This window comes from Sarcophilus harrisii, chromosome 3 (genome assembly GCF_902635505.1).
Source record: "Sarcophilus harrisii chromosome 3, mSarHar1.11, whole genome shotgun sequence".
NCBI classification, from domain to species: domain Eukaryota; kingdom Metazoa; phylum Chordata; class Mammalia; order Dasyuromorphia; family Dasyuridae; genus Sarcophilus; species Sarcophilus harrisii.
In genome coordinates this window covers 555043371-555068325 of record NC_045428.1, presented here as the reverse complement: position 1 = coordinate 555068325, position 24955 = coordinate 555043371, and the positions used below count along the sequence as shown (strand labels likewise).

The following is a 24955-nucleotide window of genomic DNA, read 5'->3' as shown; positions in this document are numbered from 1 at the left end:
CCTCCCAGCTCTGACCTCCTGGGTTCTAAAGCCCTCCCAGCTCTGATCTCTTGTGTTCTAAGGGCCCTCCCAGCTCTGATCTCCTGGATTCTAAGGGCCCTCCCAGCTTTGACATCTTGTGTCCTAAGGGCCCTCCTAGCTCTGACCTCCTGGGTTCTAAAGCCCTCCCAGCTCTGATCTCTTGTGTTCTAAGGGCCCTCCCAGCTCTGATCTCCTGGATTCTAAGGGCCCTCCCAGTTCTGACATCCTATGTTTTCAGGCCCCTTTCAGCTCTGACATTGTGTTCTAAGACCCCTCCCAGCTCTGACATTCTTTGTTCCAAGAGCCCTCCCAGCCCTCATATCCTATTTACCAAGTCCCTTTCCAGCTTTAACATTCTACAGTTGTGTGATTCTAAGGTCTTATCCAGCAAGTTATCTCAGGGGGCCCCGAATCTCTGTTGCAGCCAAATAACCAGCTTCCCCTCCTCCACACCCCGCTTGACTCCAGTCAAGCCTATTTTGTGGCCATTTCTTTCACCTGGAACCGGCTCCCTCCTTTTCCAGGGCTTAGGCGGGGGGAGGACCTGAAATGGCTCCCTTCCTTCTCCCCTCAGTGCCCCCCCAACTTCTAACCAGCCCCCCTGCACTCCCTGGAGAGAGAAAGAAGACGGGGTGGAGCTGTGAAGAGCTCTCTGTAATGGTTTGCACCTGCTCAGAGAGGTAAGAATGAAAGGAAAGCCTTCCCACAGGACTGGGAATTGTGATTCGCCTCTTTCCACCCCAGCTCCAGCCCTGCCTTTCCCATGAAACTAATTCTCTCCTTCCCTTCTCACCGCTTCCGTGCTCTCCAGCTCCCCGCTGGCCGGCCCCCCACTCCAGAGCCTGCTGGAAGCCTCACCTCCTCAAGGAAGTCTTTCCAAACTAATCAGGCCTGGCTCTGCTTCCCCGGCCCCTCCAGCCTTCCCTGGGCAAGCAGAGAGCTCAAAATGGATGGCCTAGACCATTAGAACTGGAGGAAGTCTCAGAACAGAAGATGTCAGCTCTGGGAAGGACCTTGGAAACCCCTGCAAAGCGGTGAATTTAGTCGTGTGTTTTCTAAATGATCATCTGGACCCAGAACAGAGCACCCGCTCCCCTGGAAGGGTCTGTGAGATGTTTAAGGGGATTAAAAGAAAAAAAAAGGAGGCCCCTCTATTGCACAAAAAGTCTGGAGTCACTGCTGATGTGATCCAAGCTTTCTGCTGCAGCTCTCTGAGCTGGGGAGTGACACGGTCAGCCCTGTGCTTTAGGAAGATTATTTTCCTAATTCCATCCCACACACTGTTGCCAAAGTAATTTTCCTTAAGTGAAGCTCGGTCTGACTCACTCTTCTATTCAATCAGCTTTTAAACTCTTCAGTTTAGCTTGTAAAGGGCTTCCTGACCTGACCCGATTGGACATTACTGTGATCCGGCCATTCTGTCTCCTGTCTTTGCCATCCCCCATGTTTAGAAGACACTCCTTCCCCCTTCTTTTTCTCTTCAGGATTCAGCTCAGACACCATCTTCTCCCAGGGTCCTCCTTCCCAAACTATCTTTTTTTTTTTTTTTTTTTTTTACTTAACTATTATATATATTTGCTCTCTTGCTATTCCATCTGTATGTGACATGGAACCGACCCACAAGGACTTTGCTCCAAGGGGCAAACCCGATTTGGAACGAGGGCCCTGGATCCCTGGGATGCACAGGTATTTTGTGACTGTTTGCTGTTTATTTACTGCGTGGTGAAGAGGGGGCTTTTGGGTGGGCTGTTGACCTGGAGCAGCGAGTAGATGCTAAAGCCTCCGAGGAAGAAGCCCTGTTTATCTTACTGCTGGCCAAGAGGCATCTGAACTCTGGGAGGTCAGTAGGGGAAGGGGCTGCTCTTTCCCATCAGCCAGATCAGCTGACAGCAGCATGGCCTCTAAGGCAAGTCTGGCTGGGAAAGAGCCGTCCTTCCTGCCCCTTTAGCCTGGTGAAACCTCAGGTCCAGAGACTACCAGGGAAAGAGCCGTTCCTAAGAAGCTGACCTGTAGCACTGCACCTCAAGATTTCATGCTCAGCTGTCCCGCCCAGAAGTGAGCTTGGCGTGGGGGTGGGGGTGGAGGGGTGGGGGAGGGACAGTTTTCTGTAAGGTGAAGTTTGAGCCCACTCTCCCCAGCAGTGGACCACTGCTCTCTGAGTATAACCTGTGGGCCGCAGCTGGTCAGCCACTGTGGCTGTGGGGGATGAGGAAGGGGGTTTCTTCTTGATGGCCGAGGAGGTCAGGCAATTTAGGGGGAGGGGGCTTGGCTGCCACTCCCAAGGCCCTTGGGCTGTCTCCATCAAACTGACTTGACTAGAACATGCTGACTCTTGTTTCTCTCTCAGGACATCCTGGGATTTCAGGGTACTTTTTTATGACATTGGGGGTGAGAATCCCTTAAGATTAATATTGGGAAAACACACACTAGAATGGCAGCTTGGACTGATCGCATTAGGAGAACTCATTGTCTCTCAGGTGGACTCCTAGAAACCTGAAGTGGGATATGACTAATTGGCCCAAGATGGGCAGCTAAGAGATGCAATGCTGGAGTCAGGACTATCTGAGGTCAAATCCAGTCTCAGAAGCTTACTAGCGGTGGGGTCCTGGGCCAGCCATTTCATGTCTGCCTGCCTCAGTTTCTTCAGCTGTCAAATGGGGATTATAAAGCCTTGCAGGGTTATTGTGAGGATCAAATGAGATCATGTGCAAGCACTGAGCACAGGGCCCAGCACACAGGACGAGTCATTTAAATGCTTATTTTCTTCCCTTGCAGTCTGAGGTGAACAACTCCAGAGTCACCTTTCTTCCTCCTCCATGGCCAAGCCCTGCTCTTATTTCCAGTCCACCTCCCACACTTGCCTCCTCTTGGCCCACACAAACGTTGCCCAAGTTCAAGCCCCTCACCTGGGCCATTGGAATGGCTTCCTAATTGGCGGATGCCCCTGTGGCCATGTTTCACTCAGCTGCCACAGGAAGTGAGCGGATCCTTCTAGGGCACGGGTCTGAACATGTCACACCTTAATTAAAAACCGGAGGGGCTTCCTGGTGCTCTGAGTAGGAAATCAAATGTTCCCAGTCTGGCTCCAGCCGCCCTTTCTGGAGTTTTTACTTCCCTCCATTCTGGCTCTATTCCACGACATCTCCCATTCGCTGTCTGTCCCCCTCCCCTGTAATGCCCTCTGTAATGTGGGACTCGTGGAACCCCCAACTCATGTGCTCCACTGCTAAAAGGCCTTTCTTGATCCATCCTTCCACATCCCCCTGTTTGGGCCCTGCCCATAATTTATTCATTGTTGTCCAGCTTTTCATGACCCCATGTGGGGGTTTCACGGCGGAGATACCGGAGCGGATAGCATTTTCTTCTCCAGCTCATTTTACAGAGGGGGAAACTGAGGCAGCCAGTGGGACAGAACTTTGCTCATCGTCGCACATCTAACAAGTATCTGAGGCTGGATTTGAACTAGGAGAAGCTTTCCCCCCTGCAGGCAGCACTCTCCCCGACTGAACCACTGGTTATAAATGTTGTATTTACATAGATATACCTACACAGATTGTCTCCTCCCAACAGAATGTAAATACCTGGAGAGCAGGGACTGCCATTTTTGTATCTATATGTCCCGTGCCTGACACTTAATAGGTGATTAATAAATTCTTGTTGGATGAACGAATGGCAGGAAAGACAGAAGCGGAGGGATTTATTAGGAAGCTATTGCAGTAGTCTGCCTGAGAGACGCTGAAGGTCTAAATACCTGGAATGCACCGGGGCAAATAATCTCTCTTCTCTAGGGCTGTTTCCAAATCTGTAAAACAGTAACTATAATACTTGTAGGCCTTCGGTTTCCTCATCTGTAAAATGGGGTCAAGAATGCCTTAACTATCTGCTTTACCAAGTTGTCCTGAGAAAGAAATAAAATGATAAATGCTAAGTACTTTGTAACAGGCAGAAATATGAAATGCTACATATAAATGGTAGCTATTGTCATTACTTCCCCTCTGTGGACCTTGGTCTCCTTATCTGGGAAATGAAGGAGTCGATCCAGACAGCATCTTGAGATCCCTGCCAGCTCTGATCTCCAGGGTCCCCTCCCATCATCCAATCTTATGAACTCATGGACGGAATAATACGAATAAGTAGCATATAGAGATAATATAAAGAAATAAGAAATAAGTTCCAAGGGGAAAAGGAGAAGGATCACGTCTAGGTGCAAGAATCCTAGGAGACTACCTGGAGGAGGTGATAGTGTTTGAGGGCCTTGAAGCAGAGTTAGGATGGACATTAGAATTACAGAATCTCAGACTTGGAAGGACCTTAGAAGCCCAGCAAAAGCAGAGTCTTGGGAGCAGGAACCTCAGGGGAATAATCCCATTTTCCTGAATTCCCCAGTTCTGTGCAGGGGAGGGTTTTGAGCTAAGACTGCAAACAAAGGAGATTCTCACATGGCCCATAGTCCGGTGCTAGAACCCTCTAGAAAATCCTAGATTTAGACCTGGGAAGGGCCTTTGAGGTCACCCAGCCCAAGGTCCCCTTATTTCATAGAAGAGGAAAACTGAGGCTCAATGAGATGGGAAGGACAGGGTGAGTCACAATGTCAGGATCCGCACTAGGTTCCTGTGACTCACTGACTAACGGTGCAGGATGCTAGTGGGATGGGACTTATCATCTGCCTGCACGTCTGAGTCCCAGATTAAAACAAAATAAGAGAAAACAGACAAATAAAAAATCCTAAGACTTCTTTTTTCCAGGAAGCCATCTCTAGTTTTCCCCTGAGCCACAAGGAACAGGTTCCCAGAGGCCAGTGTCTCCTAGGAACTGGCTGGGAGAGAGACATGATGGTCTCTGAGATAAAATGGGGGATCCAGGGGAGAAGGGGGAGGGGAGAGCTGTCCATCTTGTCTCCTTAGCAGGCAAACTGCGAGAATGAGAGCCAACAGCTTCTGTCTGTGTGCTGTGAGCTCCTGGCAAATCTGGAATGATAATGAAGGCTCTCATCCCCGTTACCCAACAGCCTATCACCCTGCTGGGCTCTGCAGAGACACGAGCCAAAAGCTGCTCCTCCCAGAATCCTGAGCTGGGCCCTGAAGGGAGCTTAAGGCAGGGGGTGGGAAGGAGGGAGGGCTGGGGGGAGCCAAGCACAGACCCCTTCTGTCCCTAAAGCTTTCTTTCTCCCCAGCTCTCTGAGTCAATGGACCTCAGGGGCACATGGCAAAGCTTATCCCTTCTCCCAGGCTGGAGGGACTCAGAAAGCCAGAGGTTAGAAGGGCTGTGATTAAGGAGTTGGCAGATTCCAGTCAAACCAGGGTTGGGCTGCTCTCTCACGCTCCCTCCTTCCCTCTCTCTCCCTCCCTCCTTCTCCTCTCTCTCTCTCTTTCTCTCTTTTTTTTTTTTTTAAGCAGAAATGTTCCTGTACTCGCACCCAGAGGCTTTTGCAGAAGGCGGCTGTTCAAGAAATGGAAAAACAAGTCAATGTGAAAGAAGGAAAGGGAAAAAATCTATATGTCACCAGAAAATTTCTTGGCCTAAGAGAGCTTGAAAAAACCTCATGACCTCTGTGAGCCTCATTTTCCTCATCTGTAAAATGGGCAGCTAGATTCAGGTCCCTTCCAAGTCTACCATTCTATGTTCTAAAGTCTCTCATGATTCTAATATTTCCTATTATACATTCGTTTCTATAACTAAATTCCTGTTTTCCAGCATGGAAGAAACAATGGACCACACAAATTCTGCCCTTCTGTATTCTGGCTCTGATGTTCTTTGTTTTCCCATCTCTCTAGCTCCTTCCACTTTTATATTTCTTTGTTTTAGCATGCTGTTTTGTAAGATAATCTTTCAGCTCTGACATTATGGGTTCTAATCATCAATCAGTCAACAAAGCATTTAGTAAGCACCTACTGTGTGCCAGGCATTGTGTTAAGCACCAGGGATAGAAAGCAAGGTAACAGACAAGTCGTTCCTGTCTAATAGCAAGCAAACAACTAGGGCCAAATAAGATGGATATAGGATAAGCTAGATCTAAAGGGAGAGGGAGAAGGGCAGTTATAAGCATTAAGGGAGAATTCAATTTTCCACATTCTAAGGTAAACGTTGACAGTGATGTTCCAAGGTTCTATATCCCAAGGCCCCTCCCAGCTCTGACTTCCTGGGTTCTAAGGCCCTCCCAGCTCTGACATCCTGGGTTCTAAGGGCCCTCCCAGCTCTGATATCCCGGGTTCTAAGGACCCTCCCAGCTCTGACATTCTATGTATTTTCATTACCAACATTTCAAGGCTCCCACAGCCTCCTTATTAAGCTACAGTTAGGGAAGGGAAGAGGTCTTGGGCAGGAGAGACAACAGGCAGGCTAATGGGTAAAAAGTTTCTCAGGGGCTGAGGCCCAGGCCTGCCCCAGGATCCACAGCCTTTCTGGTTGGGGCCTCAGATCCCCCAGGGCCATCACCTGGCAGGGTGAAGGAGAATGGTGGTGAATGCTGGCTGAGCTTCCCTCCTCCCTCTTCCTCCTCCTTCCCTCCCTCCTCCCCCTGTCAGGGCTGGGGTCCAGGGCCTGGCTTTCCCTCTGAGGAGCTGAGCCCCCAAGTGAGGACACTGGTGGCAGGCCTGCACTGTTCCAGCCACAGAAGAATCTTGCCCGCGGCCAGCCTCTCCCTCTCCCGGGCCAGGCTCCCCGGCTTTCCCAGTGGGTGCAGCTTCCTCAGCAGAGCCGGCCCTGAGCGCTTACCCAGCCTGGTGCCCCGACGGACTTGGCCCCCAGTGCCAGTCCGAGCACCGAGCTGCCCCTTGTCCTGGCACAGGCGCCCATGGGCCTCTGCCCCCGACACTTCCTGGGGGTTTTAACGGGTCCCATGCCCTCCTCTCTCTCTGATCCTCAGTTTCCCCATCTCAGGAAAAGGCGACTACACTTTGCCCTAACAGGAGATAATGAAACAAGTGAACAACGCCGTGGCCAAAGCCTGGTTTCGGGTCCAGCCTTAGCCACTAGCTGCGTGATCCCCGCAGAGCGGGTGAACCTCTGCCTCAGTTTTCCCATCTGCAAAATGACCATAATAGCATCTCCCTAGCAGGGTTGTAGTGAGGATAAATGAGCCCACTTTGGTAAAGAGCTTTGTGTGTGCTGTAAAAATGCTAGCTATCATTATTAGTGAACTCATGGGGTTGTCACAAAAACCCAATTAAATAACAGATGAGAAATTGGTTTTGAGTCACATACAGTGTAGGAGGAAGAGCAGGGGAGCGCTAATCAGAAGAGACCTGGGCTTGAATCTTAGCATGGACAACTCCCTGCTGTGTTAACATGAGCAGTGAATCTTTCTGAGCCTCAGTTTCCTCAGCTGTGAAATGGGGATAATAATCTTTGCCCAATCCATTTCACAAGGTGATTGGGAGGAATGTGTCTTATTCATCCTAGAGCTTCAGAAGTGTGAGCCGCTGTTATTTTAATACAGGCCCACGGGGCTCAATTTCTTCATCTGTAAAATGGGCTGGAGAGGGAAATGGCGAACCACTCCAGTGTCTTCGCCAAGGAAGCCCCAGATGGGCTGGTGAAGAGTCGTGACAACCTGCCACCCCAGGATGTCAGATGTGAAATGCTGCTGGTGATGGGTACAGGTTTTTTTTTTTTACAAATTTTTCCAATTTTTAAAAAATTTATTTATTTTTAATATACATTGTTTTATGAATTATGTTGGGAGAGAAAAATCAGAACAAACGGGAAAAATCATGCAAAGATTAAAAAAAAAAAAACAGCAAAAAGAAGTGAACATTTGCTTGTTTAGCAAAGGGCCTGGAGTGGCTGTTATTTCCCAAATGAGGAAACCAAGGGACACAGATTAAGTGACTTGGGGAGGATTGCCCATCCGAGGCTGAATTTGAACTCCATGCCCAGCACTCCAGGCACTTTGGCGCCACCCAGCTGCCTAACCCTATAAAGGAAAATTGAAATATTTGACCTTAGATTCCTTCCAACTCTAAATCTATGAGCTAGAAAGTTGCAGTGGGAAACAGCTGGATGGTATATAAGGAAAGAATAAGGAAACCCTGAGTTCTAATCCAGCCTCGGACCCTTCCTGGTTGAATGACCAATCTGCCTCAGTTTCCACAACTGTAAAATGGGGATCATAATCGCACCTCCGAGGGTTGTTGTAAAGATCTAAGGAGATAATATAATACTTGTAAAAAGAGCTTGGTACATAGTAGGTGCTTAATCAATGCCTGTTTTCTTCCTTTCAAAGAGCTGAGTGCCGGGATCTTACACAGGGAAGCTTGGGGTCTCAGGTGAGAGAATGGGATTGCTGCTGGGGCTGGCTGATGAAAGAGCAGGAAGCCCTCCCAGGACCTAGATTCAAATCCCACCTCTGCTACTCCCCTTGTGTGGTGATCCCCAGGTCCCTCTCATATGCTCCTCTCTGAGCACTAGCCCCCTCCCTGCAGGAGCACATTAATGATAACGCTGACATTTGTATGGCTCCTTAAGGTTCCCAAAGTGCACCATTTCATCTGCTCTTCACACCCCAAGCTGCAGGTTGTTGTTATCCCCTTTCACAGATGAGGTAAGTGGGCTGAAGAGATGGAAAATGACTCAGCTGGTGAAGACATGGCCTCTAAGGTCTGTGAGAGCTCCAATTCTGTGAGCCTCGGGGATGGCACAACCTGCGGAAGCAAGAGGGGGAGCCCAATGGGCCTGAGCACTGGGCAGCACAGAGAAGGACCCACAGAACATGCAATGTCAGGTCTGAGAGGGCCCTTAGAACCCAGATGATCAGAGCTGGGAGGGCCCTTAGAACCTAGGATGTCAGGGCTGGGAGGGCCTTGGAAGCCTGTCTAATGCACTAGTCCCCTGGATTTCTCTGGCAGCCACACCCTGCCAACTTCTCCCCCGAGGCCTCCCTGGCCTTCCCACTCCTGACTCAGGCCTTTCTTTCCTGGAGCCAAGTGGTGCCGGGAGAAAGCCGAGCCTGGCTGGGAGGGGCCCTAGAGCTGGGTCCCTTGGCCCACTGAGCTAAGGAAGCCCCACCCTGAACTAAAGCTGCATTTGTGGGGCACCAGGAACCTCCTCTCCTCCGTACGCCTGAGCTTTGTTTGGTTTAGTTTTGTTTTTTCTTTCTACCTGAGCCTCCCAGAAACTGCAGGAGGGGAATGAACTGGGGGGAGGGAGAGGGCAGGGCAAGGGGGGAAACAAAGGGGGAAAGAAATAGAGAGAGCAAGAGAGACAGAGACACAGAGAGCAAGAGACAGAGAAAGAGAAAGAGACAGAGACAGAGAGTGACAGAGATAGATAGAGAGAGAGAGAGAGAGAGCAAGAGACAGACACACAGAGAGATAGAGAGACAGACAGAGACAGAGAACAAGAGAGATAGAGAGGGAAGGATGGAGGTACAGAGAGAGCGATAGGGAAAGACTCAGAGAGAAGGAGACACAGAGAGAGAAAAGGAGAGAGAAGAGACAAACAGGGACATAGGGACAGACAAAGGACGAGAGACAGAGATGGAAAGCTAGAGCCACAGGAGGGGAGGAAGAAGGGAGGGAGGAAGGGGTCCTGAGGAGCACTGGAGGAAGGGTCTCCTGGAGGAGCGGGCAGAGGGCGCCCCCATCCTAACAGACACCAAGCCTGGCTGGGGCCCGAGACTTTTCTGAGGATAAAACTTGATAGGAGAGTCAGACCTTAACCCATTGCTGGGGGCGGGGGAGGCACAGGGGAAGAATATTTTGTTGCTGTCAATATTTTTCCAGCCCGATTGCCATTAAAAAACCAAGGTTATTTAGGCCGTTAAATTCAACCTCCCAGAGAACCCGGGAGCAGTCGGCCAGGACCAATAATTAAGCAAAACTACCACCTTACATCTTCCCGAGTTTATAAACCGTTTTTATTTGGCAGAAGTGTTGCACAGAAGTGGGACACTCCAGTGGGGACGGTGGGGGTTCGAATCCTACCTCCAGAACTTAAAGGCTGTGTTACCCTGGGCAAGTTCCTTAACCTATCTGAGTCGGGTTTATTCTGCCACAATATGGGGCCGCAGCTGGCTTCTGAGCTCAGATCCTGGGCCTGGAGTCGTCTCCCCTCCAACCCTCACTAGCTGGGGGTCTGGATCGGGAGGACCCTACTTCAGACCTCGTGGCTGTTACTTTCCAGCTGTGTGACCCTGGAGAGGTCCCTTCACTTTTGCCTCTGCCTCCCTCTCACAACGCTTACCTGTCTCGTTAAGGCATCTAGAGCTAAAGGAGGCCCAGAAGCTATTTCACCCAATCCTTTCTTTTGAGAGGAAATGGTGTCACTCCTCTGTGAAGGAAACAGCTTAAGGTCAATGGAAGGTGGGACCTGAACTCGACTCCTCTGCCCTCCAGAATCTCCTTCCTGGAAGCAGCTAGAATTCTAACGAAGTCATCCCTACAAAACCTTTTGTGAACCTAAATGTCAGTTATTTCTACTCTTGACCTCTTGAAAGCAAGGACTATTCTCCCTTTTATACAGATGAGAAAACTGAGGCAATTGCCCAGGGAGCATCTGAGGCTGGATTTAAACTCGGAACTCCAGGCTAAATGCTCCACATCCACTGTGTCTCTCAGCTCCTCTGCTTTAGAAAATTATAAAATCCCAGGCCAGGAAGGGCTCTTAGAGATTAGCCGGGCCAGCTGTGGTGGAAGACCACAGAATCAGAAGGCCAAAGCACTGGGTTCTAATCCATCTCTGCTTTTTACTAGCCGGTGACTTTGTGCAGGTCACTTTCCCCCTCACCCAGCCTCAGCTTTTATGGCTGTAAATTGAAGGGATTGGACTACGAAACCTTAATCTAAACCCTGCAACACAGTGAATAAAGCAATGGATTGGGTTTGAACCTTAGCTCAGAATTTTTCTGGTTTGGGTCATCCTTTACCTCTCTGAGCCTCAGTTTTCCCACCCACAAAATGGGGAGAGAACAAGCATTTATATAATGCCTACTATATGCCAGGTACTATGCTAAATACTTCACATTTGATTTTTTGTAACATTTTGCTATTATTATCCCCATTTTCCAGAAGAGAAATCTGAGGAAAGCTGAGGCTAAGTGACTTGCCCAGAATCACAAAGCTGCCTCCAGGCCCAGCGCCCTCTGCCATGGGGCAGCCTTATGATGCCACAAATCAACTTTCTGGGGGAATTCTCATGATCTGACACAGAGGAAGGGGAAACTCAGAAAGCCTCAGTGACTTCTGTAAGACCTCACTAATACTTATCAATCACCAAGCATTTATTAAACACCTGCTGTGTGCCTGGCCCTGTGCGGAGCACTGGAGGTGCAAAGACAAAGGGAGAAAAGTCCTTACCCTCAAAGGGCTTAGTCTGTGTTTTCACATGTACCCAAAAGCGTATATTGTGTGTGTACATGTGTGTGTATCTGTGTACATGGTTTCTACCCCGTGCTGTCTACGGTATCATACATGTGATATATATGTATGTGTGTGTCTATATGTACAAATTAAACATGAAGGCGGGGGAGGGGGGCTTGGCAAATGGAAGAATCAGGAAAGCTTCGGGGGTGAGCCAGGGCTTTTGGTACCGATTTGTAAAATGTTGGTTTATTTTTTAACTACCAAGCATTTATCTGAGCTGCCTTGAAAGGCACTAGGGAAGCAGAGAGGTAAAGAGGGAAAGCATTCACTCCAGAGCTGGGTGGGCAGAGCATCCCAGTCTCCCTGGATCCCTAAATCGACATTGGCCTAGGCACTGGGGGGGGGGGGGAGCCGAGTGGTCCAGAGGAAGGGCTCCAGGCACCCCACCAGCAGCCAGAAAACCAAGCAGAAATTCTGTCTGAGTGCAAGGTCATTAGCAGACAGGCCCATCAGCATCGCGGGGGGAGAGAGAAGCCCCCACGCGGAGAAGGGGGGCAAAGCAAGGCAGGGAGGGCGTAGCCAGGGATGGGGAAGGAAGCGAGGGACAGGGCTTGGCAGGGAGCAAGATGGAGTTCCAGGTGGGGGAGCAGGGAGGCGGGCTGGAGCCAATAGTGTGCAGCTGACAGTAAGCAGATTAGGTTGGCAGGAGCAGTGTCAGGGAGCAAGGAGCAAGGAGACTGGGCTGACTCAGAGCTCAGGCGCCTGCTAGCTAGCACTGCGGGCCAGAGGAGGGGGAGGCAGAAGGGGGGAGGGAAAAAGGAGGAGAAAACAAGGGGAAGGGGAAGGAGAAAGGAGGGAGAGGAAAAAAGGAGGGGAGGAAAAAAGAAGGGGAAAACAAGGGGAAGGGGAGGGAGAAAGGAGGGAGGGAAAAAAGGAGGGGGAGGAAAAAAGAGGGGGAAGAAAAAATGAGGAGAAAACAAGGGGAGGGGAGGAAGAAAGGGGGGAGGAAAAAAGGGGGGGGAGGAAAAAAGGAGAGGAAAACAAGGGGAGGGGGAGACAGAAAGGGGGAAAGCAAAAAGAAGGGGACAACACAAGAGAAGGGGGAGGAAAAAAGGAGGGGAAAACAAGGGGAGGGGGAGGCAGAAAGGGGGAAGCAAAATAAAGGGGAAAACACAAGGGAAGGGGGAGACAGAAAGGAGGGGAAAACATAAGGGGAAGGGGAGGCAGAAAGGAGGAGAAAACACAAGGAGAGGGGGAGACAGAAAAGAGGAGAAAACAAGGGGAAGGGGAGGGAGAAAGGAAGGAGAGGAAAAAAGGAGGGGGAACAAAAAAGGAGGAGAAAACAAGGGGAGGGGAAAACAAAGGGAGGGAAAGGCAGAAAGGGGGAGGGGAAAAGGAGGAGAAAACAAGGGGAAGGAGAGGCAGAAAGGGGGGAGGAAAAAAGGAAGGGGAGGGAAAAAGGAGGGGAAAACAAGGGAAGGGGGAGACAGAAAGGGAGGAGGAAAAAGGGAGGAGGAGGGGAAAAGGAGGGGAAAACAAGGGGAGGGGGAGACAGAAAGGAGGGGACAACACAAGGGGGGGGAGGCAGAAAGGAGGGGAAAACACAAGGGGAGGGGGAGGCAGAAAGGGGGGAGAGACTAATGAGGAGAAAACAAGGGGAAGGGGAGGGAGAAAGGAGGGAGAGGAAAAAAGGAAGGGGAAGAAAAAATGAGGAGAAAACAAGGGGAGGGGGAGACAGAAAGGGGGGAGGAAAAAAGGAGGGGAAAACAAGGGGAGGGGGAGGCAGAAAGGGGGAAGCAAAATAAAGGGGAAAACACAAGGGAAGGGGGAGACAGAAAGGAGGGGAAAACATAAGGGGAAGGGGAGGCAGAAAAAGGGGGAAGGCAAAAAGAAGGGAAAACACAAGGGGAGGAAGAGGCAGAAAAAAGGGGGAGGAGAAAAGGGGGAGAAAAAAAGGAGGGGAAGGAAAAAAGGAGGGGAAAACACAAGGGAAAAGGGAGGCAGGGGGGAAGGTACAAAGGGAGGGGGAGGCAAAAAGGAAGGGGAGGCACAGGGAGGCTCTTCCTCATCCCCAACCTCCACTGGGCTAGAGACTAACCCCCCAGGCAGCCCAGGATGCTGCCTGGGATAGACAGAAGGGCTGCAGAACCCGAGGGGCCTTGGGACCCAGGGTGTGACAGGCCTGGGGACCTCAGAGCTACCTGGGGCAAGTTTCTGGTCCCATAGGTCTTCCTGCTCCCCCAGCCCCACCTGGAGCCGGATGGCCTCCAAGAATCGCAGACAATTCACAGTGTGAGCCTCTGATCAGAACAAAGGTGCAGGACTTTGACTCTGACTCTGTTTCCCATCTATAAAACAGGGGAAATGGCCCCTTCCTTACTTAGGGCCTAAGGGTGCTGTGAGAATGCCTCAGCAGGGGGTCTGGAGAGGGGCTCCTGCCCTGCCTCTGACCTTCCCCTCTGTGTGACCCTGGACAATGTGTTTGATCTCCCTGGGCCTCAGTTTACTCATCCGTAAAAATAAGAAAGTTGGAGTCAGGGTTCTCAGAAATCTCCTCCAGCCCCGAATAGGACCCGTGACCCTAAAAGCTCTGACGAATGGCAATAATTCTTTTTAATCTTGTCTATCTTATTTTATAGGTGAAGAAACTGATTCTCAGTCGATGGGACATTTATTAAGCACCTACTATTGGTCAGATACTGCAATAAGTAAGTACATTTGGAATACAAAGAAAGGGAAAGAGGAGAGCAGAGGCTCTGGAGGAGTTTACAATCTGATCGGGGAGAAACATACAAACAACCCTGTAAGAAAGAAGATATATTCAAAACCAGCTTGAATAATTAAAAGAAGAAAGAAGCTGGAATCAAGGAGAATCCGGAAAGGCTTCCTGTAGGAGGCAGGGTTTTAGCTTGGAGGCAGCAGAGGGGGGCAGAGGTGAGGAGAGGCTTGGGGGACAGCTGAGGAAAAGACCAGGAGTGAACAGATGGAGGCCCTCTTGTTCCTGGAACCTCCAGGAGGCCAAGGTCACCGATGAAAGCATACCTGTGGGCAGGTGTGAGTCGGGGGCTGGGCTGGGAAGGGCTGTACTTGGTCCTGGAGGTGATAGGGAGCCACTGCAGTTTATTGAGGAGGGGAGAAGGCCAGTCAGACCTTTGCTTAGGAAAGATTAGAGTAAGAACATGGGCTGCAGGAGCTGGGGATGTTTAGCCTGGAAAAGAGAGAGGAAGCTCAGTCAGGGGAGAGGCCAAGGGCTGCTGGCCTGGCTCTGGGAGATTGCAGCTTCAAACAAGACAAACTGCCCAAATGGAGGGCCGGCCCGAGAGAGAGAGCTCCTCTGGTGGTGGGGAGTGGGTGGTGATCACCGGGAATGGGGGAGATGGCAGCGGGGGTCTCTTGCGGGCAGGCTTAGAGGGCCTCTGGCCCCCTCAGGCCCTGAGATGCTGTGACGTGCTCAGGGTCTCCGGGCTTGGGGGCAGAGCTAGAATGATGATCCAGCTCTGTGTCCCAATCCAGGGTTTGGAGGGAAGGGAAAGGAAGGGGGAAAAGAAGGAGGGAAGGGGAAAAGGAAGGAGAAGAGAAAAGAAAAGGAAAGGAGAAGGGGAAGGAAAGGAGAAAGGGAAAGGGAAGGAAAGGGGAAGGAAAGGAGAAAGGGAAAGGGAAGGAAAAGGAAAGGGGAAAAGAGAAGGAGGTAAAAAGGAAAATGGGAAGAGGAAAGAGAAGGTAAGGAGAGGGGGAAGAGGAAGGGGAAGGAAATGTAAAAAGGAAGAGGAAGGAGAGAAGAGGAAGGGAAAGAGAAAGGAGAAAGGGAAAGGGAAAGAAAAGGAAAGGGGAAAAGAGAAGGAGGTAAAAAGGAAAATGGGAAGAGGAAAGAGAAGGTAAGGAGAGGGGGAAGAGGAAGGGGAAGGAAATGTAAAAAGGAAGAGAAGGAGAGAAGAGGAAGGGAAAGAAAAAGGAAAAGAGGAAAAGGGGAAGATAAACGAGAAGAGGAAGTATCAGTGATGGAGGGATCTAGATCTTCACACACACACCCCTCCTGTTCACCACTACCATCCCTAGCTGCATAATTCCAGTTTGTTGATACTTCTTACTTTCCACTAGACAGAACAGAAATTGGGGCAGCTAGGTATCAGTGGATAGAAACCCAAACCGGGAGTCAGGAAGACCTGAGTTCAAATCTACTTTCAGACACTTAGTAAATGTATGACCCTGTATAAGTTACTTCACCCAATCTGCCTCAGTTTCCTCAATCTGTAAAATGAGCTGGACAAGGAAATGGCAAACCACTCCAGTATCTCAGCCTAGAAAATTCTAAATGGGGCAAAGATGAGTTGGATATGACGGCTAAGTTGTTTTCAGCAAAAGAGTGGAAATTGATCCCCATTTTATGGATAGGTCAGTTAAGGCCCAGAGAGGCAGATTGATTTTCAGAAGGTCACACAGGAAGTGGGTTAGTCTAGAAACAGGGACCAGAATCCACTTCTTCTGACTCATTTCTGGAGCTCCTCTCCCTCCCTCCCAGCCAGATTTTTCTTCCCATGGCCCTTGTGACCCAGACCTGCAACACTGTGGAAAGAGCCCTTGGTTTAGCAGCAGAGATCCTGGGTTTGAATCCTGATCCCACTGTTTGCTAGCCATGTGACCTTGGATGAATCATTTCTTTTCTGTGGACCTCAGTTTCCTCTTCCGTAAAGGTTAGAGGGCAGAGGAGGGCTCCCCACTGGCAGCCCTCAAAAGAGACCGCGCTTGGTTCCTGAATCACATACACAGTATTTCTGCATTTGGGGCACACAAAGCACTTGACATAATTTAGCATATTTGAGGAAACACAAAGCAGAGTTAGATGTGGAGTCTGGGTGTGTGGGCTGAAACTCTGGCTTTGACATTTCACTGGCTGTGTGACTTTGGGCCAATCACTTACCTCTCTGTGCCTCAGTATATTTATCTCAAAAATGAGGAGAGGGTGGATCAGATCATCTTGAACTTCCCTTCTGGCTTAAAATCTATGATCCTGAGCTCTAAGGGCCCTCCCAGCTCTGACCTCCTGGGTTCTAAGGGCCCTCCCAGCTCTGACCTCCCGGGTTCTAAGGGCCCTCCCAGCTCTGACATCCTGGGTTCCAAGGGCCCTCCCAGCTCTGACATTCTGTGTTCTAAGTCCCCTCCCAGCTCTGACCTCTTGGATTCTAAGGCCCCTCCTAGCTCCGACATTTTCTAAAGCTTTGGTTCTGACACTGGCTCTGTGAAGTTCTCACTAATGGATGCTTCTTGTTTTTCAGAAGAAACAGTCTTGGGCTCCCTGGCACTGTGAGGGCATGGAGCGAGGTGGCTAAGGACAGGCAGATTGTGGGCTCAGAGGCTGGTGGTGCAATCAGGAGGTGCTGGATTCTAGGGAGGCAGAACCACATGGGTCCAAAGGTTCTGGGCCCCTGAGTCCATTTGGAAGTCTACCCTCCCTCGAAGGCCCCAGAGGATGCTGGGTAGTGAGGAGGCTGGCCTCCCCCAGCCCCCGCGGCTGCTCTGGCTTGTTGTCTCTGCACTGTGCCAGGGGAGGGCAGTTTAAAAGGAAGCCGGGCACTGCTGACATTTACTAATCACAGTTCTCACCCGAGATCCACACACTCACCGTCTGGTCTCCATGGAGACACAGCAACCTTTGCCCATTTCTTAATGGCCCCTCCAAGAGCTGAGCTCACACAGTGGTCTGACCAGAGCCTGGCTAGCCAGTGCCGCCATCGGTCAGGACCTCCCGCTCCCCACCGGTGGGCAGGCCCAGAGCCCGGGCCTTTGGGTTGGGGCGGGGCTAGGAAAAGGGGGAGCATCCGGGAGCCCTCCTTTCCCCCATCTGCTTGCCCTTGGCTGGCCAGCCTCCTGGGAGGGATGGTAACGAGGAGCAGAAGTCCAGCTCAGACTCCCCAGGCCCACCCCGGTGCCTTCTGGGAAACAAGCTCAGACAGCGAGGGAGGTGCTCCCAGGGAGGAAAGGAGCCCAGCGCCAAGATGGGGTCCTAGGGAGAGCCAGAAGTAGCTGTCAGTCTAATCCAGCCCTCCTAGGCGAGGGCCCGTCCAAGGTCACCCTGGGAAGGCGGAGTTGCGCCTCCTTCCCTCACCTTTCTGGGGCGAGGTGGCCACGCAGCCGCCATAGCTCTCCCTGCCGGCCTCCTCCCCCCCTCCAAGAGTTGGATTCCACCATTAGAGAGTCATTCCTTTGGGACTGCACCTTTGCTCTGCTGATTCCACTTTTGTAATGCACAGCCCCTGGCAGGGATGTAAAAAGGACCCAGATAAGCTGGAGCTCTTCCAGGGAGAGCAATCAGGAGGGGAGGAGACTAGAAATCAGGCCATATGAGGACCAGCTGAGAGGAGGAGGGAAGAGAAGGCCCAGGAGGGACAGGAGAGCCGTCTTCAAACATCGGAAGGGCCGTCAAGTGCAGGGAGGGGAATCTTGCTCTGCTTGTCCCAGATGGCAGAACAATGGCAGGCAGGGAAGGGGGTGGGTGGGCTGGTGTCGATTTCCCCTCAATACCAGAAAAAACTTGCTAATAATTAAAGCTGCCCCAAACAACAAGCTGCTAAATACCAGTAGCTAGCACTTAGAGAGCACCTGGGTAAATTCATAAAGCAGTATTTACTTTTTTAATCTGGTGGGAAAGCAGATGTAACAACTTTGTAAAGAAGATGCTGTTGCTATCCCCATTTTATAGATGAGGAAAAGTGAGGCTGAGAGCAGTTTAGTGGTTTGCCCAAGGTCACATGGCTAAGTGAGTATTTTGGGCAGGATCTGAACTCGGGTCTTCCTGACTTTTATCTTCTTTACCAACTAATTAGTCATTTTGGGGATATTTAAACATAGATTTGATGAGTAGTTGTCAGAGCAGATGAATAGAATGCCCTCCTGAGTCAGGAAACACTGAGCTCAAATCCAGCTGAAGATACTTTCTAAGATTCTTTGCTAGTCACTTAACCTCTGTCTGCCTCAGTTCTTCAACCATAAAATGGGAATCATAACAGAACCTACATTCCAGGATCCTTGTGAGGATCAAATGAAATATGTGTAAAGTTCTTATCACTGTACCTGGCACATAGTAGGTGCTTAATACTCTTTCCTTTGCCTTTCTCCCTTACCCTCCACCCAACTCTGAAATTCTGTGAACCTGGGTTTAAGTGTCTGGTCTCCATCTGATTTAACCAAGTTTCTTACCATCAAATAGAGAAACTGGGTTTGTGGAAAAGGGGATGGGAGTATTGCTGAAAGGGTGGGGAAAGGCTGGAGATGGGTTGTGGCCTATGGGTTTGGACATGGTCTGATTGTGCTCTTTCCTCATCCCTTGCTTCTGGGTCCTCCCTCAGGAGATTCTGGGCTTAAAAGAAGAGCATAGGATGTTAGGGCTGGGAGGGAATTTGGAACAGAGAACACTAAGTTTAGTGCAACCTGGAATATTATTCATAGGAGGAAACTTAGAACGTGGAATATCAAAACTTGAAGGGACCTTAAAAATGGAATGTCATGGCTGGCAGGGACCTCAGAACATGCGACAGTGATCTTATCAACTTCTAGAGATTTAATGATTTTCAAAACTACCTATCTTGCCCCAAACTCTCTGATGACTTCTACCATCTTTCAGATGTGTCAGACTGGATGTCCAGTAGAAATCTTAAATTCAGTGTGTCCCTTGGGCAGCTGCATGGTGCAGTGGATACAGCACCAGCCCTGAAGTCAGGAGGACCTGGGTTCAAATCTGTTGAGAGAGAGAGAAAGAGAGAAGCGAGGAGAGAGAGAGAAACAGAGAGAGAAGAGAGACTCCTCTTAAACTTTTCTTCCCCTAACTTTCTCTGTTGCCATCCTCCTAGTCCCATAGACTTAGGACCAAGACCAGTCTCAACTTCCCATATCCAATGTATTGCCAGAGCCTGTTGATTCCACCTTTGTCATGTCTCTGGAATACAGCCTCCTCTCTCTCCTGATACTCCCCTCTGGTGCAGACCCTCATCATTTTGTGCCTGGATTATTGCTGTAATTTATTTTTCATTTACTTATGATTATTTTTTGTTTATTGCTGCGAATGCCTGCTGGGGGAGGGGGGCGTCTACCTGCCTCCAATCCATCCTCCATTCAGTCCCTAAACTCATTTCCCTTAGCACAAGTCCAACCATGTCACCCCCACACACTAAACTTCAGCAGCTCCCTATCACCTCCAGGGTCCAATATTAAATCTTGTTTGCTGTTCAAAGCCTTCGCTAACCTGGTTCCTCCTCCACCTAACTCTTCAGTCTTGCTACATCTTCCTCCCTGTCACATACTCTTTGATCCAGTGATACCGATCCGACTGTTCCTTGCACAAGACAATTCATCTCTCCACTCCAGGTGTTTTGGAAGGTTGTCCCCAATGTCTGGAACATCATCCTTCTTTTTCTTTTTAAATTAAATGTAATTTAATTTATTTATTTGCTGAGGCAATTGGGGTTAAGTGACTTGCCCAGGGTCACACAGCTAGGAAGTGTCAAGTGTCTGAGACCAGATTTGAATTCAGGTCCTCCTGAGTTTAGCTGGTGCTCTACCCACTGCGCCACCTGAACACCATTCTTCTTCATTTCTACTTTCTGGCTTTTTTTTTTTTTTTTTGGTTAAAAGTTCATCTTCTACAACCCCTCTTAATTCTAGTGCCTTCCCTTTGTTGGTTACCTCCTATTTATCCGTTATGTACTTTGTATATATTTCTTTGCTAGTTGTCTCTCCAATTAGAGTTCCTTAAAGACAGGGGTATCTTTTTCCACTTTTTGTAATCCCAGCACTAGGTGCCAAGTAGGTGCTTAATAAATGCTTATTGATTTACTAACTAAGAAGGTCAGAGCTAGGAGAGATCTTAGAATGTCGGAGCTGAGAAGAAACTTAGAACAAGGAATGTTAAGCAGAAGAGAGAATATTAATCCTGGGAAAGGAGCCCTTAGAACATAAAATGTCAGAACTAGAAGGGACCTTAGAACACAGACTAGGTGAAAGCTGGGAGAGCCAGAAGGGCCCTTAGAACCGAATATTAGAACTGAGACATTGAAGTGCAGAATACCTCAGCTAAAAGGCCCATTAGGGCATAGAATGTTAGAACAGAGGTTGTCAGAGATGGAAGGGCCCTTAGAAGATATTAAAACTAAGAGGATCATTAGAGTAATAAGAAAGATAAAATATGGGGGAGGGAGGGACCTTAGGGATCATCTTGTCCAAACCTCTCTCTCCTACCTTTTAAGTTATATAAAGAATGAGAATTGTCTGACTCTTTGTGATTCCATTTGGATTTTCTTAGCAGAGACCCTCGAGTGTTTGCCATTTCCTTTTCCAGCTCCTTTTACAGATGAGGAAAATGAGGCAAACAGGGTTAAGTGACTTGCCCAGGGTCACACAACTAGTGTCTATTTGAACTCATGAAGGTGAGCACTCTATCCTGTGTGCAACCTTGATGCCCCAAAGACTCTGATTTTAAGTGAATATATTTACAACTTATTCAAATTCACCCGGAGAGTTTGGGACATAGTTGGACCGAGAATCTAGGTCTCCTGATCCCACCCCGCTCCTTGCCCCTCACTGATTCTATGCAGTTATAGCTAATAATAGTGCTTGTATTCTCCCTGCAAATTACAGTCCCTGTCCCGGTTGGTGTACTGTAATAACTTAATTGCCCAGAAAGAATCAGAAGAGATCTTTTTGTGATTTTGACCTCAGTTTCTTTATCAGCAAAATGGAGAGTTTAGGTTAGATCCCCTGTACTATTCTATGAGCTCAACTTCCTGCCAGCTCTCTGATCCAAAGCCCATTCCGGTTTTCTCAAATCTTCCTACTTTCTGACATTAACTGATTCTAAAATCGATTTTTTGGCTTGGTAAGAATGTCATGGGGGAAGGCTTCCTTATTACCTCCTCCGTAATAATAAAAATACTAACCAAGCTCTGTTTAGTGTTTTAAAGTTTGTAAAGCACTTTACAATAGCTCTGTAAGATAACTGCTCTTAGCCCTATTCACTGATGATATGGGAGGCAGAATTTGAACTCAGGCTTTTCAGATGCCCGGTCCAGCCCTCCAGCCCCTATCTACCTGATTGCCTTTGTGTATATATATATATATATATATATATATATATATATATATATATAGCCTTTGTTTATATATATAAACATATATAACATATATAAATATATATTTCTTTTTTTTTTCCTTTCAGTTCTGTTCTCTCTTCCTTTTGTCATTCACAGGCAGGAAGACAAGAATCCAGTCGACTTATGGATACTAAGACACAAATGACTCAATGATTCTTTAGGAGCTCCCTGAAGGATTTGCATTTGTACAGAGAGCAAAGTATGACGTCCAAAGAAAGAATTTCTAATGGTGGAATCTCAGGCTTTTAGGGGAAGACGTTCTGAGAGAGAGAAATTTCTCAAGCCAGCCATAAGGTCCCTAGCTAGCCTACAATGTCTTCCCAGGGAAATGGGGGACTAAAGGGATCCTCCCCTTTGTGTCTGGTGTGGGCCTGGGAAACACAATAACGAACCGTTTGGGTGCTTCCCGTTCAGCAGGCCCTTAGCTCCCTGCAGGCTGGGGAGTGGAAGCAGCCCCAAGATTGGCAGTCCGAGGGACCTTAGAGATCATCGGGTCCTTCCCTTAATAGCAGGAGAAATCATGGAGACCTAGGGAGGGGAAGATGGTCAAGGCTGTGAAGGGCCAAGTGGAGACTCGAACCCAGCACCAAGGTCCCTCCCAGCGCCCCAGGCCGCCTGCTCGCCATTAAGCTCCCTCCACTCACAAAAACTCCTGGTCCCACTTGAAGGAGGGGAGCCACTCAGTCCTTCACACTTGAGTGAGAATTAGTTTTTGAGATCTCAGCCGCAAGGGACTGGCGCCGGGGGGGCCTGGGCAGGTCAGACCCGAAGAAGGGCAGCTAGCCGGTGGGGTGGGCTCAGGCCCCCCCCCCGCCCCCTCCCTGGGGACTCTGTGGGGGGGAGGGGGAGTCATGGGAGAGCTCTGGCTCTGTGCCCCTTGGAGGTTATAGCCCCACCAGGTCAGGGGGCAGAGGCCTGCTGGAGAAGGGGGAGACGGGCAGGAGAGCTCCGGCCTTCCTCCCTCCAGGACCGGTCAGCCCGGGGGCGGCTCTGAGGGAAGCTGGAGCCGGGCCTCCTGCCGGCCCGCCCGCCTTCTGTTGCCCTGGCAGTGGCTGCCACAGGTTCCCGGCCCTGTGTGGCCGCCGTCGCAGAGTAACCGGCTGGAGCATGGATCGGTGCGTGTAGAGGGGACTGGAGCGTCAGCTCTGCCCAGCATGGACACACAGGCCGCGCCGGCCGCTGCTCTGCCAGGCGGGAGGGGCCAGGAGACGGAGCAGGGCGGGCCCTCCTGCGGCCCAGTGTCCTCCACCTCCTGCCGGCCTCCAGCCTGCCACGGGGTGCCTCCCTAAGGGGAGGGCTCGGGGAGCTGCTGGTGACCCCCATCCCCCCTATGTCTGTGTGGGAAAAGCTGGCACAGGAGAGTGAGTGAGGCTGGCACCGGGGTGTGTGTGTGTATGTGAGGCCAGCACAGGAGAGTATGTGTGTAAGGCTGGCACAGGGGTGTGTGTGTGTGTGAGGCTGGCAAAAGGGTGTGTGTATGAGGCTGACACAGCGGAGTGTGTGTGTAAGGCTGGCACAGGAGTGTGTGCATGTGTGAGGCTGGCACAGGGGTGTGTGTGTAAGGCTGGCACAGGAGAGTGTGTAATGCTGGCACAGGGGTGTGTATCTGTGGGTGTCTCCCCCTGCCAGAACACTGTGTGGGATTTGGGGTGTCCATAGACCCCATGGTGTATGAGCTCTGTGTGGGTGCAGCAGGGTCCCTGGGTGTCCTTTCTCTCTGGTCTGCCTAGTGTGTGGGGCCTTTGTGTACAGGAGGGATGCCCGTGGGTCTCTGTGGATGGGGCTGGGTGCCCAAGGAACCCTTGGATGTGGGGGGATTATGTGCCCCAGGGGTGCGGGTGCCTGGGACAGAGAGGGCTCTGTGTGTGTGACTGTCCCCAGTGTGTGTGTGCACAGGGGTACACCGGGGGGCCATGCCCGTGAGCACGTGTGCCCCTGGGCATCTGGACCCCTAGGACTGGGTGGTGTACACAGAGACCACACAAAGGGATGGATGCAGGCTGGTTGTGCACCTGGGGTTCTATGGCACTGCCAGGGAGTGCCCGCCTGGTTGCTGCGGCAGTGGGCTGGGCGCCTCTCGCCCAGCACACCTGAGGAGTTCCTGACGTGGCTCTGTTCCATGCGGGGCATCTGGAGAGGGGGACTCTGGGAGAAGAGAGGAAGGACCCGGAGGGGATGGGGTTGCACCCCCTCCCCTTGGGCAGAGCCAGACAATGGGGATCTTGTGGGGCCCTCCCCCAGAGCTCCTGGCGCCAGGGAGGGCTGCAGGCAGGCAGGCAGACAGACAGAAGGCGCCCACGTGGCACCGAGGAAGGGGTCAGGTCAGCTGCATGACCAGGGGGTGCCCACAGTCTTGCCCTTTGGGGTGCTGGGGGGCAGGCAGGGCTTGCATGACAAGAAGGCTTTCATTGCAGCCCCAAGCAGAGAGGGGAGAGAGAGAAAAGGTCCAGAAGGTGCCCAGAAGGTTCCCTGGGAGGGAGGAGCGTCATGTTTTTACTCCCTTTACCCGAGAGGTGTCAGGAAAGCCGAACTCTCCCAGCGCCCTTCCTCCCGCCTTTGTTTACTTCTGGATCAGCAGAATCCCAGACATTTCCAGAATGCCAGCGCCAGAAGGGACCCTCATTTAAACACCAAGCCCCAGAGCAGGGAGGGGACCCCGCAAAGATCCCACGCCAATGGAGCCCTGGCAGAGCCGGGCCTGCAAATTCAGGCTCTTGGCCCCCAGATAAAGAGGGTTTTTTCCTCTAATCTATAGCATCTGGTCCCAAATTGCAGCCCCCTGTTCCTGCCCCTGCCCTTCCGCCCACACACCCACCATGAGCCTCTCCCTAGCCCTGCTCCCACACGTGTTCACCCCTTTTTCTCCCCCTTGGGGACTCAGCACATTAAAGCTGAGCCTTTTTTTGGCCTGGGTGTCTGTGTCTGTCTGTCTGCCTGCCTGGGTACCTAGGGCTTCATCCATCAAAAGCAGCAGGACCCCTGAAGGAACAAGAGGTTTGTTCTGGGCCAGATGATACCATGACATCAAAGCTCCTCTTCCCACTGATTCCCCAGAAGGGAATGGGGAGGGTGGCGGGGAGGGAAGTGGGAGAAATAGAGGGAGAGACAGAGAAAAGGGATGAGAGGAGAAGAAGCTGGGGGAATGAAAGGAACAAGAAAGGAGAGTCGGGGGAGTTGACCCATGAACCAAGAACAACCCTCTCTTCAGACCTGCCTCAGCCCAGCCTAATTAACGCTTTCTGAGCTTCAGTCTGGAAGTCCTTAAAATCAGTTTGGATTTTGGGTCCCTGAGGTTCCTCTCCAGCTCTGACTTTCTGGGCTCTAAGGCACCGCCCCAGTCAGTTCTGATATTCTTTGTTCTAAGACCCTTTCCAGTTCTGAAATTCTGGATTTTAAGTCCACCCCAATCCCTAGCTCTGATATTTTGTATTCTAAAAGCCCTTCCAGCTCTGACCTCCTGGGTTCTAAGGGCCCTCCCAGCTCTGATATTCTGGG

At 50.6% G+C, this 24955-nt stretch overlaps 1 protein-coding gene across 1 annotated transcript; it reads left to right on the top strand.

The window, feature by feature from the left end:
• The first annotated feature begins 13967 nt into the window (after window positions 1–13967).
• On the top strand, window positions 13968–24506 carry LOC116422806. Its single transcript, XM_031962483.1, has 2 exons — window positions 13968–14029; window positions 21557–24506. The coding sequence occupies exon 2, from the start codon at window positions 23238–23240 to the stop codon at window positions 24213–24215; it is 978 nt and encodes a 325-aa protein (XP_031818343.1). The 5' UTR covers window positions 13968–14029; window positions 21557–23237; the 3' UTR covers window positions 24216–24506.
• Window positions 24507–24955: the final 449 nt, after the last annotated feature.